This window comes from Mytilus galloprovincialis, chromosome 5, assembly GCF_965363235.1.
Source record: "Mytilus galloprovincialis chromosome 5, xbMytGall1.hap1.1, whole genome shotgun sequence".
Taxonomy (NCBI): Eukaryota; Metazoa; Mollusca; class Bivalvia; order Mytilida; family Mytilidae; genus Mytilus; species Mytilus galloprovincialis.
Window position 1 is genome coordinate 21697028 of NC_134842.1, and position 14264 is coordinate 21711291.

Consider the following 14264-nt stretch of genomic DNA (forward strand, 5'->3'; position numbering starts at 1 on the left):
CCGTCGTTTGTCGTCTTTTTACCAAACGCGACCTATTTGTCTATCGTCTAAGTACCGAATGCGACCTATTCCGTCGTCTGTCGTCTTAAGGGCATACGATACAGTTACAGGGGTTGTAATGACGTTGCTAACGTAAATTGTTATTTTCGCGACGTCAAACGGTGACTTATCGGGAAAAGATGCAGTTTTCGGCTGATTTTTATCATTCAAACTGATTTAACTTTGGAGCCCTCTTTTTTAAAATGCAGTTTGGTTTGATTACGTTAGAAGATTATGTGTACCAATTATCATGAAAACGTAAATAGTGCAATTTTTTTAAACTTGATAAAAATACAGCAAAAAATGATGTTATTTCCTACATTGACGATCATTTGATGAATTTCAGTTATTTGTAAAAATAAAATGTACAAATGTATGCAATATTTATATAACACACAAATGACAAATAATTTAACAAAAAACAGATCGTGTTTATCTTTTAAAACAAAAAAGCTATGTATTTCTATCGAAAGGAAAAATACGTCCACAAATCCGTATTTTGAGGAAATATCTGAAATTTGAACCTCAATTTACTCAAAAAGCAGCACATGAAGGTATATTTTTTATAATTATTTGATTTAATCAGGTACAAAATAGCCTGCATGCAAATTTTCATCAAAATTTTAATACGGGATCAAAACTGTATCGTATACCCTTAAACTTAGTACTGAACGCGACCTATTCCGTCGTCTTTCGTCTTAGTACCGAACGCGACATATTCCGTCGTCTGTCGTCTAAGTACACAACAAGACCTATTCCGTCGTCTGTCGTCTTTGTACCAAACGCGACCTATTCCGTCGTCTGTCGTCTAAGTACCAAACGCAACCTATTCCGTCGTCTGTCGTCTAAGTAACAAATGCAACCTATTCCTTGGTCTGTCGTCTTAGTACCTACTGAACGCGACATATTCCGTCGTTTGTCGTCTTAGTACCGAACGCGACCTATTCCGTCGTCTGTCGTCTTAGTACCAAATGCGACCTATTCCGTCATCTGTCGTCTTAGTACCGAACGCGACATATTCCGTCGTCTGTCGTCTAAGTACACAACAAGACCTATTCCGTCGTCTGTCGTCTTTGTACCAAACGCGACCTATTCCGTCGTCTGTCGTCTAAGTACCAAACGCAACCTATTCCGTCGTCTGTCGTCTAAGTAACAAATGCAACCTATTCCTTGGTCTGTCGTCTTAGTACCTACTGAACGCGACATATTCCGTCGTTTATCGTCTTAGTACCGAACGCGACCTATTCCGTCGTCTGTCGTCTTAGTACCAAATGCGACCTATTCCGTCATCTGTCGTCTTAGTACCAAACGCGACTTATTCCGTCATCTGTCTTCTCAATACTGAACGCGACCTATTCCGTCGTCTGTCGTCTTATTCCCAAACGCGACCTATTCCGTCATCTGTCGTCTTAGTACCAAACGCGACCTATTCTGTCATCTGTCGTCTCAATACTGAACGCGACCTATTCCGTCGTCTGTCGTCTTAGTACCGAACGCGACATATTCCGTCGTCTGTCGTCTAAGTACACAACAAGACCTATTCCGTCGTCTGTCGTCTTTGTACCAAACGCGACCTATTCCGTCGTCTGTCGTCTTAGTACCAAACGCAACCTATTCCGTCGTCTGTCGTCTGTCGTCTAAGTAACAAATGCAACCTATTTCTTGGTCTGTCGTCTTAGTACCTACCAAACGCGACCTATTCCGTCATCTGTCGTCTTAGTACCGAACGCGACCTATTCCGTCGTCTGTCGTCTTAGTACCAAATGCGACCTATTCCGTCATCTGTCGTCTTAGTACCGAACGCGACTTATTCCGTCATCTGTCTTTTCAATACTGAACGCGACCTATTCAGTCGTCTGTCGTCTTATTACCAAACGCGACCTTTTCCGTCATCTGTCGTCTTAGTACCGAACGCGACCTATTCCGTCGTCTGTCGTCTAAGTACCAAACGCGATCTATTCTGTCGTCTGTCGTCTTAGTACCGAACGCGACCTATTCCGTCGTCTGTTGTCTAAATACCGAACGTGACCTATTCCTTCGTCTGTCATCTTACCGAACGAGACCTATTCTGTCGTCTGTCGTCTAAATACCGAACGCGACCTATTCCATCGTCTGTCGTCTAACTCCCGAACGCCACCGATTCCTGAATATGACTGTTATACCGATTTTGAATTTGCAAAGCTATACGACGTGTCTCGGTATTTTATACATCCAATATTCCTCAAATATTTATACTAATATTTCTGTTATGGTTTCGGTTGAATAATGTGTTATAGTATCTTTCTTCATTCGGGAATCGTACGAACAGCGTTCGGGAATCGTTCGTATAGAGTTCGGACATCGACCGTACATCATTCGTTCATCGGATAGTAAATGTCACCGTTTAGCGTTGTATATATCGTATGGTACAGGAAACCGTTTAGCGTTTCATATTTGGTTTGGTACATGGTATCGTTAAGCGTTGTGTTTATTAAATGGAATATCGTGTTGTTTAGTGTATGGTATAGGTCGGGTTTTTCTTTCAAAAACTTTATTTCAAGCATTATATGAATAATATTATAAGTAATGAAGATAACACAAATAAAAGAGACTTTAATATATAAAACACAGAGAGCAATTATTAGATTGGATGAAATGATTGTTGATCGTTTAACATTCATTGGCAAATATTTCATGCATTTTCAGGACGAGAACAAATGTATTATAAATACGATAGGAAGGTAATTAAAAAGGACCTTCGCGATAAAGGTCTGGAAAGTTGAGACTGAGAAATATTGGATTTAGACAGAAATTGTGCCTGGCTACTGAGTTTTCACAAAGGTTCGTAGCGTGCAGGGAGCGTGGCACTCTCTCGACAGCCACGCTCTCTACAAAAGGCATCTAGTTGAACGTCTCTATTTTGACCGGACGATGCTGCTTGTTTTTATATCTCGCACACCAAAACGGAACCGGTTGGAAGAAGACTTTATTTCCATTAAAATATGTCTTTGCTCCAAATACGTTCTTGACACAAATAATTAGATGCTAATAAACTCTTCATAGATACCAGGTTAGATACATTTTGTAATTACGTCAGACGCGCATTTTGTCTAAAAAAAGACTCATCAGTGACGCTCGAATCCAAAAAAGTTAAGAAGGCAAAATAAAGTACGAAGTTGAAGAGCATTGAGGACCAAAATTCCTAAAAGTTTTGCAATATTCTGTAAACGAAGCTTTATACGATATACACTTTTTATCTCATTGAAAAGGACCAAAAATCTAAGTTTGCTACTCTTAGACAACAAACTGTTCCCCATGAATGTCCGAGTTTTATATAAACCAAGCATTGCGATGGATTTATAACAATTCGTGAAGGCTTCTATGGAACCGATGTCTCGCTTGCGATTGCTGCTGTCGGTGTTAAACCGTCATTTTGAATGCAAAAGTTCATGAGTCCATTTATGGGTACAATACAGAGATTTAAAAGATAACTCTTCTTTTTATGCGTTGATTTTTTTTTTCGTTGAAATTTTTAACATAAAGATAAGCTTCTGTCCAAGTTTCGTAATTTCAGGACTTAACATCAATCATTCGGATAGATTCACCTCAATTATTTAAATAAATTGTTTTTTAAATTTGTTGATTTCTTCTTGTCATGAATAAATGAAATATTTGTCACTGGACGTTATGCAAGTAAAGATCAAATACAAACATACGGTTTATATAGAAATAGTGAAAGAATCTAAATACTATAAGTATTCATTTGTTTACACATGTACGTAGGATCGAGGTAATCCGTTCTAAAAGTTTCAGTTAAAGAGACACTAGCTACGAGATATATAAAGAATCTAAAATAGAATTTTGTTGTTCAATCAACCATTAATGAAAGTGTAAAAGTAATATATTAATTCGTTTTTAGCAGCAAATATGGTTCAAATTTGACAAAATAAGCTAAGAAACATGTAGGATTAATCATTCACTTGCAAGTGAACAATTCGACTTCATTGAATCCGTATTCATGTGAACTTACATTTAATCCCTTAGCTAGAGATGGATAACATATGAATCGTGCGTGATCAGTCTTTTAAAAAAAAAAGATTGTGAACATTGAAAATGAAACAAAGGTAAATCATTTCATTGACTGATTTGATCGACAAAAATCTTTTTTTTTCTCTTAAAAACGATGATAAACATATATCTTTAATCTATAAAATGAAATTAAATAGACATAGAAAATTCCAATTGCACGATTTCGTTTAATCTATTTATATCTATATTTATGTTTATATACCTTATATGGTAATCGGAGGTTTAACGAGGTCAACTCGACATTTAATTAGATGGCGTGACGATTAAAATACAAACGAAAAGAAGCTACATATAATCGACCATATGCTCTGTAAATTGTTTATATTAGACTATTAATAATTTAGATAAATGTTGTACATTGATTTCAAACAAATATGAGAATTTTAGTCAAATCGGTGAACATGAATTAGTGACCCTTTAATAAAAGATTTATTGAAATTTTACAAATATTACTTGCTTCTGTTAAATAAAGGCAACAGTAGTATACCGCTGTTCAAAACTCCTAAATCTATGGACAAAAAAACAAAATCGGAGTAACAAACTAAAACTGAGGGAAACGCATTAAAAATAAGAGGAGAACAACGACACAACATTAAAATGTAACACATACAGAAACGGACTAAGCATTAGACAAAATCCGATGAGAATAACAAATATAACACCCTCTGCTGTTGTTTTTTATTTGGTCGGGTTGTTGTCTCTTTGACACATTCCCCATTTCCATTCTCAATTTTATTATTATGAATTTGGGATAGAGAAGTACCGTGACACGTCTTATAGTAATGTTAAAATTTCATATCGAAGGACAAAACTTTTTTTTTTTTTTTATCGTAGGTCAAACGGCGGCAAGCTCATTTTCCGTATTCGTAAATAAATATTTCTTTATATACTGTGGGGGAAACAAAATATTTCTTTATTTGATTTAATTTTTTTGTATTCGTTTTTGGAGAATTTCCTCTTTCTTTATTTGTTGTGTCTTTTTGACTTCTTTATAAATCATTAAAAGCACCAACCTTAATTCAATCACATGCCGGCATTGAAAATTTCTTAAATGTTATTTTAGTCGTTTGGTTGCTTGACTATTGACCTTTATGAAATAACTTTTTTTGTATGAAAAGGTACCCCTTATAGCACCTTATGATCTTCGTATATGCTCACAGAAAAAATTAATACAAAACTGTTTCAAGCTGTTTGAATCAGGTGACCTACTCTGGTAGGATATTCTGGTACTCGGTCAAGAATGAACAACTTAATGAAGTAAAATGAAGTTTACAATCAGTTCAACTTAGGGTAATACATTAACTGCTCTTTGTTTTCTATACACTAACATTTATTTCTGTTTCCTCAAGTTATTGCATTATGGTAATCTTGCGTTTACTTTTTTAGTCACTCTTATTTGAGAGAGTTCTAGAATGTCCTACAACAGAGTAGGTAACCTTTTAAAAATTTATATACTCCAAAATCAAAATTCCGTAATGTGAAAAAAGTATATTCCAAAGTTATGTTACATGTATATTGCAAATATCACGACCAATTATATGACAAAGACTTCAAAGTTATCTATAATAATGTATTATTGGTAAATTATTAGTACAGAGATTTTATTACCACAAACGTCTTCCACAAACGTCTTAAAATTTTTACTAAATTCTTCCATAGTTATAAAGGATTTTGAAGATTGATTGCACTTATTTCAAACAAAATAGCCCCTCCTTTTTTAACGGAGATGTTGTTTACCGTTCCCGGAATTTTAGAAACGATCCTGGTCAACTTATCGATCCTTTAGATCAACTTATTTTAAAAGGTTACTTATTCAACACTGTAATTCTATCTTTGAAAATTTGTTATTAGTATTAGTATTGATTTTGTTATCAGTAAATAAAAAGCAAACTAAATATTATTGTTATATACATTTGTACATTCAGGGATCTATAATTTGTCAATACCTGTACCCTGGTATTGCAAAAGGTCATGTTTTTCTGTGACTGTTAAAGACGTCTTTACACTAAATTCATTGGATGTTAAATGTGTTCTCATTTATAATTTAGTTTAAGATGCATGGTAGAATTTGATTTGAACTAGCTGTTAGTAGCAGAAAGTACTCTCCGATCCGTACTTTTGTGTCTTTTGGTTGTTGGGATATACAAGTGCCCCACCACATCTGTGTTTTTGTTAGTTGCATTTCTATTTGTATCCATCTGTTGTAAATGTGTGTTTTGGTTATTTCCAAGTAAAAGAATATTGTTATTTATTGTAATAAGAGAGTTTATATAAGTTTACAGAAGTTATTTCTAGTGTTTAGTATAACGAATGAGTAATTAACGTATGTTTTACTTTATGTTATTAGTTGTATCGATTACGTCGTATATGGCGCAACTTTGTCATGTATTGTTCAGAACGTTACCGTTGGGTTAATATTTTAAGCGTGAACCCAAAAGTGTACATTTATGAGTTCTTAACTGGAAGAATTAATATGACTAGATTTGTTTATTCATAAGATTGTATTATTACAAGCATTTTGAGTCGAGGACTCCTATATTTTATGTAAGCGTTTAACGTTATGTTTTTCTTCCTGCTTAGAATTTTGACTTCCGGTAATTTGAAATAAATACGAGTGCAACGTCACGTTCGTTAGTCTTTGCTGTGTTTACGTTTGGCTTGCAGCAAGGCTCATCCCGGGGGGTCCTAGAGGTAAGAAGCAGCGCATTAGCTGTATGCCTTGCATTTATTTACCGTATTTATCATTGTAATATGTAAGATAATCCCAGTTGACCCGTACGAAAATACATGAGAAAGATTATTATTTTAGTAGTTTCGTCCCGTATGTTTATTATATATTATTGTTGGAATATTGTACTTATATGGAAAGATATCGGCTATTAATAAAAGTATCATTTTTACTATTGATCATTTATTCACGCTACCAATGACGAGAGAGAACAGACAACAGATTTGATGTCCGTATTTATTTATTACTCCGTGTATTTACTAGTTTTATGAGTATTCGTATTTGCTGGCTTTAAAACTATATCAAAACATAGCAAGAAGCAGAAATTACGACACCATCTGTTGAGTTAAACTTTTTTCAACTGAATTGTACAGGTCGTTCTTATGTTGTACTGTCACATCACTGTCCAAGGTAATAAACTATGTTTGGCAGAAAACACTAAAAAAATCAACCGAGTTTGCTTAATAACTAGTATATGACTACTGTGTGTCAAAAGGGTTAGAGGAAAGAAAGGGACAAATTAAACATAACGAGTCATTTGTAAAAAGTGATGTCAAGAAACTGTATGAACTTCCACGTGCATTCAATGTTAATTCACCTTCTGGACTATTAAGTTTGGTTTGAGGTTCTTTTATATTTTTGACGCCGGAGTAAGAAAATCTCCGTGAAATAAAGCCAAAAGACTTTCAAATTTCTGAAGATGATGAAGGGAAAGAATACTTGCATAAGATTTCATCTGAAATGACAACAAAAACACCAAGGAGTAGAAGAAGGAGGTTTGATCCGGAAGGGGACACAATGTATGACAAAGGTACCCCAATGTGTCCGGTTTTGTCTTTCAACATGTTCAAAAAGTATCTCGATAAACTTAACCTGAAACCAAACTGCATTTTGGCAAAGACCAAGAGATTCTTTTAATGAAAAGGACGAAATATGGTACGAAAAAAAAACCCTTGGAAAGAACATTTTAGGAAGTAAGATGAAAACAGTTATTGAATCTGCAAATCTCTGCCAAACTTATACTAATCACTGTGTGAGAGCAACGTGTATACATGTTCTTAGTGATTCTGGATTTGAAGCTAGACATATCGTTACTATTTTATGCCATAGGATTGAGCAAAGTGTTCAAAACTATATTCGTGACACTACTGCGCAGAAGCATGACATGTCTGCTTCAATTTCGTTGTATGCAGTTGGAAATTCACTGCAAAACAATAACAATGAAATTATAAATAATTTCGTATTGGATGTCACTGAATCAGATTTATCTGAAGCTCAGTATGATTATGTTGTTCAAAGTATTCAACAGTGAGAGGCTGAATTACACCCTCTTTCCGACTTAACCAACAGAAATTCACTTCTAATAAGCACCCTATTGTGTTGAATAACTGTTATGTCACCATTCACAATATTTCATAAAGTTCATGTTTTATAGTTGACACTGTTTTTTTTTCATGATTCTGTTTATATTGCACATGAAATATTTATTTTGCATAGTGTTTTATTTAACAAAATTAATTTTTTATCAATCTTGCACACTTAGTCTATTCACATAACTTTTTTTTTGTGGTATAATTCCTAATGAGATTTTGTTTTTATACACAAATGCTAATTATGCATAAACATGTTTATGAATGACAGCTTACTACTACTAGTAAAAAAAAAAAGATTTCCTTTGACCTGTTCAGAGAGATATAATCAAAATCTATTCGGTGTAATTAAACAAATATATCATGTTATGCTTGGAACCAAATTTCCCTCGCCATGCGGCTCGGGTAATTTTACAGTCCCTCGACTGGTATTTTTTGCAAATACCCCTCCATAACATGATATATCTGTCAAAATTCTATTTTAAACCGGAGTAAACTATGAAAAAATGACGATGACGTCACAGTCACATGAAAAAATTATGTCTATGAGATGTTAAAATAAACAACGTCAGCCAATCAGGAGACGCGTGACATCCTAAATTAAATTATATGATGATAACTGATGTTCGTCACAATTAGGATAGTTTACATAGATAAAAAGAAGTATAAAACTTTCGCTTTTTCAATTTTTGTTTGGGATAACAAACAGTAAATTTCGTCTTATCTATTAAAATCAAAACCTTAGGCTTTCCTTCCTTTTTGCAATTTATTTGTATTCAGTCAGACAGGAATTAATGCGGTTCAAGTTAAAACATGTTCTTTCTACCCAATAAGAAATAAGCATCACTTTTTGGTGTAAATCCATTGGACAGATGACATTTGAATCTCTTGTTTTGGAATGAAAATATAGTGAAATAATTAGTAAATAGACAAAAAGATCTGTATGATTTGTAAATACAAAGGACAATATATTAAAACCAGGGATTCTTGTGCTGTTTTTGTGTGCTTTCCTTGGTTGTTTTACGTTTTCGTTTTTATTCTGTTGTTAGTATGTCAAAATGTACTATTGTTTTGTTTATTTGTGTATTTGAATAAAATCAACAGTAGTATACCGCTGTTCAAAACTCGTAAATCGATGGAAAAAAACCAAAATCGGGGTAACAAACTAAAACTGAGGGAAACGCATTAAATATAAGAGGAAAACATTCTCTGTCCTAAACGTTCTCTGTTCTAAACGTTCCTGCATTCATTGTTTTTACTGTATCCCACAATTGAATGTGACCTACCGAATTAGACTACTTACCGGATTTGTTATCACATAAGCAACACGACGGGTGCCACATGTGGAGCAGGATCTGCTTACCCTTCCGGAGCACCTGAGATCACCCCTAATTTTTTGGTGGGGTTCGTGTTGTTTATTCTTTAGTTTTCTATGTTGTGCCGTGTGTGATGTTTGTCCTTTTCATTTTTAGCCATGGCGTTGTCAGTTTGTTTTAGATTTATGAGTTTGGCTGTCCCTTTGGTATCTTTCGTCCCTCTTTTAATGTTGTTTTTTTTGGTGTTACAGTGTAACATGTGTAATCCGACACACTAGGAACCAGATTGCACTGTATATTTAACATTCCCAAAAGAGGGCGAGGTTTGGCTATCAAACTCGGGTTCAACTCACCATTTTTCTCACAATGTCATGTACTAAGTCAGGAAAATGGCAGATGTTTTCTTATAGCTCTTTTCTGTCTGTGTTGCATTGTCGTTAGTTTATTGTTGCACTTCAGTGTTTCTGTTGTTTTGTTATTTTCCTCTTATAGTTGATGTGTTTTCCTCGGTTTTATGACTTTGAACAGCGGTATACTACTGTTGCTTTTCTTTATTCATACTATGTTTTTGATGCTTATAGACTATTAACTATTGAAGATATTTATGTGTTGAACCTAACTATGGAACATTTTTTACTATATCAAGCAAACGTGTGGAATTTGCCTTATCATTTTAACGCTAGAAAAAAAAAACATAAAAAAGAGACATTTGTGATAAATCCTTCTCTTAAGTACTTGGAATGACGATGCTGTGTCGACGATACTTGTTTATTTAAAAATTACATTAACATGGAGATGTGGTATCACTACCAATTTTTAAAATAAGACAATAGACTAAATGACGAGAATGAAAAAACTATACCGTTCGGACTAAAACAATAAGTGACAACCAATACAGTGTGGAAAGGGTCATATTACCCCGGCAGTCCAAAACGTAAAACAATGCATAAGAATTAACCAATAAATAACTGAAAATCAGAGGCAGACAACAGCAAAATGTCATCGACCGGATGTTTATATGGAAGAAAACAATATACTTAAAGTTGAGTCAACTAACAGTTGACAGACAATAGCAAGAAATAAAAAAGAATGCGTCTATCTGCGTCTATCTGCCATTTTATATAGATGAACCGGAAACAAAATGTATGTCCATGGAAACAACCATCCAGATGATACTTTAAGAAGAGGAACAGTAATAAAAGCTTTGTTTCTTTGTTGTTCTTGTTTTGTTTTTGATGTGCACATACCGAGTTAAATGTAGTGTCATTAGATTGATAATCCTTCTTTTTTTGTTATACCAGCATATTTAAGCAGAACAATTCGTCGTAAACTTGGATTATACTTTACGCAATATCCCTTTATAAATGTTTTTAAGTTAATCATAAGAAACAAACCAAGATCACAGGTAGGTTGACACGTAATCAACATACAGCTCTTATCGGTTTGTTATAACACCCTTTAAAACACTAAACTAATTGTTGCCGCAAATTTCAACCATCAAATATAGCCACCGTATTGAGATCTCTCATTTTAGTCATCAACTGTGTCACAAAAACCCTATTTGACGACAAAAGTGGCCTTATTCATTCAAAAAACGAAAAGGAGGTACAATAACAGCCATTTTAGTTTATGACATTGCAACAGAGAAAAAATATGCAAAGTTGTCAAATTTATATTAATTGTATTTAAAAATGAACATGTTTGGACACATTACAGCATAAAGATCACTTGTGAAGTCACATTTGACGTCATGCACGTTCACATTTACATAACATACCTTTAGCAGCTATTTAATATATAATTGTTTGTCAAAATATATATTGGTAACAGTTTTCACCTAGAAATAAATTTTACACAAATTATATTTTTGTAAAATACATTTTGAATCATAGGTGAAGTTGTTGCTCATATCAAAACAGCAATGACAAGATATTAAAATGAGACGTTTACTAGCTGAGTGCGATAAAATGTAAGTTATCTTTAAACTAATGTTTTACCTAAAGACTTAACAAGATGTAACATGAGCGAGACGATTAGCAAGTATCAAAGCAAGTTTCATACTAGAATTTAGATCGTCAAAAATACCAAAAGCATACATAAAATGCAAAGGACGTTCAATTATTTCCTGCTCAATAACAAACAAATTATACAATGTAATATAAAATGTTTCAAATAAATCTTTTATTATAACACATATTAATTTACATGCGTATGCAATTACAGTCTCCTAATCATCATTGAAGACGACTTCATTGAATACCAGTTATTCTTCCAATAGTACCAAGATATTCTGTTGACACTTGTCTTTCCTCCTTCAATATATAACCCATTCAGGTCAGAATATCCACAATTCTTATACCACCATGCACCCTGTCTTAGTATTCCACAATTATTTTTGTATTGTTTGTTTGTCCATGGATCGTTGTCCCTGTCTTTGGTAGTAAACGCTTGACCATTATGGTTTGCCAGGCTATCTCCTGTTAAGATTATAAAATCAAGACATCAGAAAGGAACATCATTTTTAAACATGTTTCCACAAGCCTGTACAATTGACTTTACTTAAGAATTAAGTTTTGATATAATAAAAAGTAAAATCACAAAAATACTGAACTCCGAGGAAAATTCAAAAAGAAAGTCCCTAATCAAATGACAAAATCAAAAGCACAAACAATCAAACGAATTGATAACAACTGTTATATTCCTGACTTGGAACATGCATTTTCTTTAGTAGAAAATGGTGGATTAAACGTTGTTTTAAGCTAGCAAAACCTCTCACTTTTATGACAGTCGCATCAAATTCCATCATATTGACAACGATGCAAACATTGGAACAATATTTCAATACGAAACGACCGGATCTATATTATATGACATAAGCATCACGTTATCGTCCTGAACATGCATACATGTATTATAACCGTTAGTTTTGACGTATCAATCTCTTTTGTTACTGTTATATAAATTCATTTAAAATATACTTATATAAAATAATTGTATAATGGTACGGAGATGTACATATATTCCGTCTTATATTGACTGCTTCCGGTTATTGTAGAATGACATTTCGACGTCATTCGGCACATTCCAGAAAATACACCTAAATAATACGTTTTTTTGTGTGAAATATAGCAAAGTTGGATAAAAATTAATAGGAATCAGGAAAATATTGTTATAAAAAAACAAAACAAATACATTTGTTCAGAGCTTAACAAATTGTTGTTGTCTGTATGACTTCTGATGAAACATATGATAAAAGAACATAACATTATTTATATCAGACCTCTTATCAGCCCATGGTCGGCTCTCGGCTAATATCATAACCTATGACTAATAAGTGGTATGATATTAAAAATACCATGTTATAATTTACATTTATTATATTTTTTATTACAAAATACAGCAATTATGTATATCTAATAAGGGTTCTTTTTCTAGTCTGTATCAACTACATGTACCCTGTGTCGCATACATTTGCTCCCTTGTATCGCATAGCTAAACCTGTATCGAATACCCATTATCGCATGTCTGAATCCGTATCGCATACCTGGCGTAACGTCATAAATCAAATGGCGTCAACTTTTTAGCTATAACGTCAGTTGCTGTATTTCCTGGCATGGGAAAAAAGTGAGTTCCCACCTAAAAAATATTCTATCATTTCAACTAAACTTTATGTTTAAAAAAAAAATACCCAGTAACTTTATGAGCGATTTTTATAAAACAGATACAAAAAGTCTTTTAGGGACCGTTCGATATTATTCAGGGGGATAGACCGGGACTTTCTAAATATTGTTTCATTAAAAAGATTAATGCCTATCCTTTTCAATTGTGCAAAAAATTTCTTGCCCATCTACCTTTTTGTTAAAAAAAATCAATGAATAGACTTTGTTGTAATACTAAATACAAAATGTGCTAGTTAATTACATAAATTGTTGTTTAAATCCAATATGAATATAGATGTATAGATTTGATTTTATCTGAAGTACAGCCTGATACAATATACTTATAATCATTACAATTACAAAAGTTATAGAACACTATAGCATCCAGCCTTTAATAATAATATTCAAACAATTTATGCACATATGAAGAAATATTAACCATTATTTTACATGTACTAAGTTTATATTTATTCTAAAATCTCAGATCTTATTCAATTCAAAACAGTTTAATGTAACTCTTTTTAAGTCTCTGTTTCATTTAAATAATTGAATAAGTGGTAGTTTTTAATGTTAAAATTGAGAATGGAAATGGGGAATGTGCAAAGAGACAACAACCCGACCATAGAGCAGACAACAGCAGAAGGTCACCAACAGGTCTTAAATGCTTAAATGCTTAACTATCATTTTAAAGTAGCAATGTCTGTAATATATCATACCTGGTTTAGTCATGTATATTTGGAAAACATTAGATAGCAGGAGTTATTTCCCCTTTTTAAGAGCAAACATTTCTGATTCACATCTTCATATACATTAAAAGCTGTGTATATGTTATGTATTGTGCTAGATTCAATGTGCGTAGATTGTTTCATCTATCAATATCAAGTTGAATTCAGAACGTAGTATAAGTCTAAAACATGTGAAACTCATCAATGATCTTTTCTTAAAATGATAGTAAATTATATTGCTAATCAATAGTTATATCCCCTTTTCTAACAGTTTTTGTTGAATTCATATGCCATTTTACATTTCTAATCAAGTCAATTCACAACATAGGAGTTAAACATAAAATTGAGAATAGAAATAG

General features: G+C 33.3%; 1 protein-coding gene across 2 annotated transcripts in view; it reads right to left on the reverse strand.

The window, feature by feature from the left end:
* LOC143075388 (microfibril-associated glycoprotein 4-like) overlaps positions 1–14264 on the reverse strand; it is a 121721-nt gene that overhangs the window by 40462 nt on the left and 66995 nt on the right. Inside the window, exon 5 of one of the 2 annotated variants that reach the window (XM_076250779.1) lies at positions 11155–11998. The exons of the other annotated variant lie outside the window; for it this stretch is intronic. Coding sequence (XP_076106894.1) covers positions 11739–11998 — 260 coding nt within the window. The 3' untranslated portion in view covers positions 11155–11738. Of the gene's footprint in view, positions 1–11154; positions 11999–14264 lie in introns of those variants that run through there. 2 annotated transcript variants of the gene reach the window in all.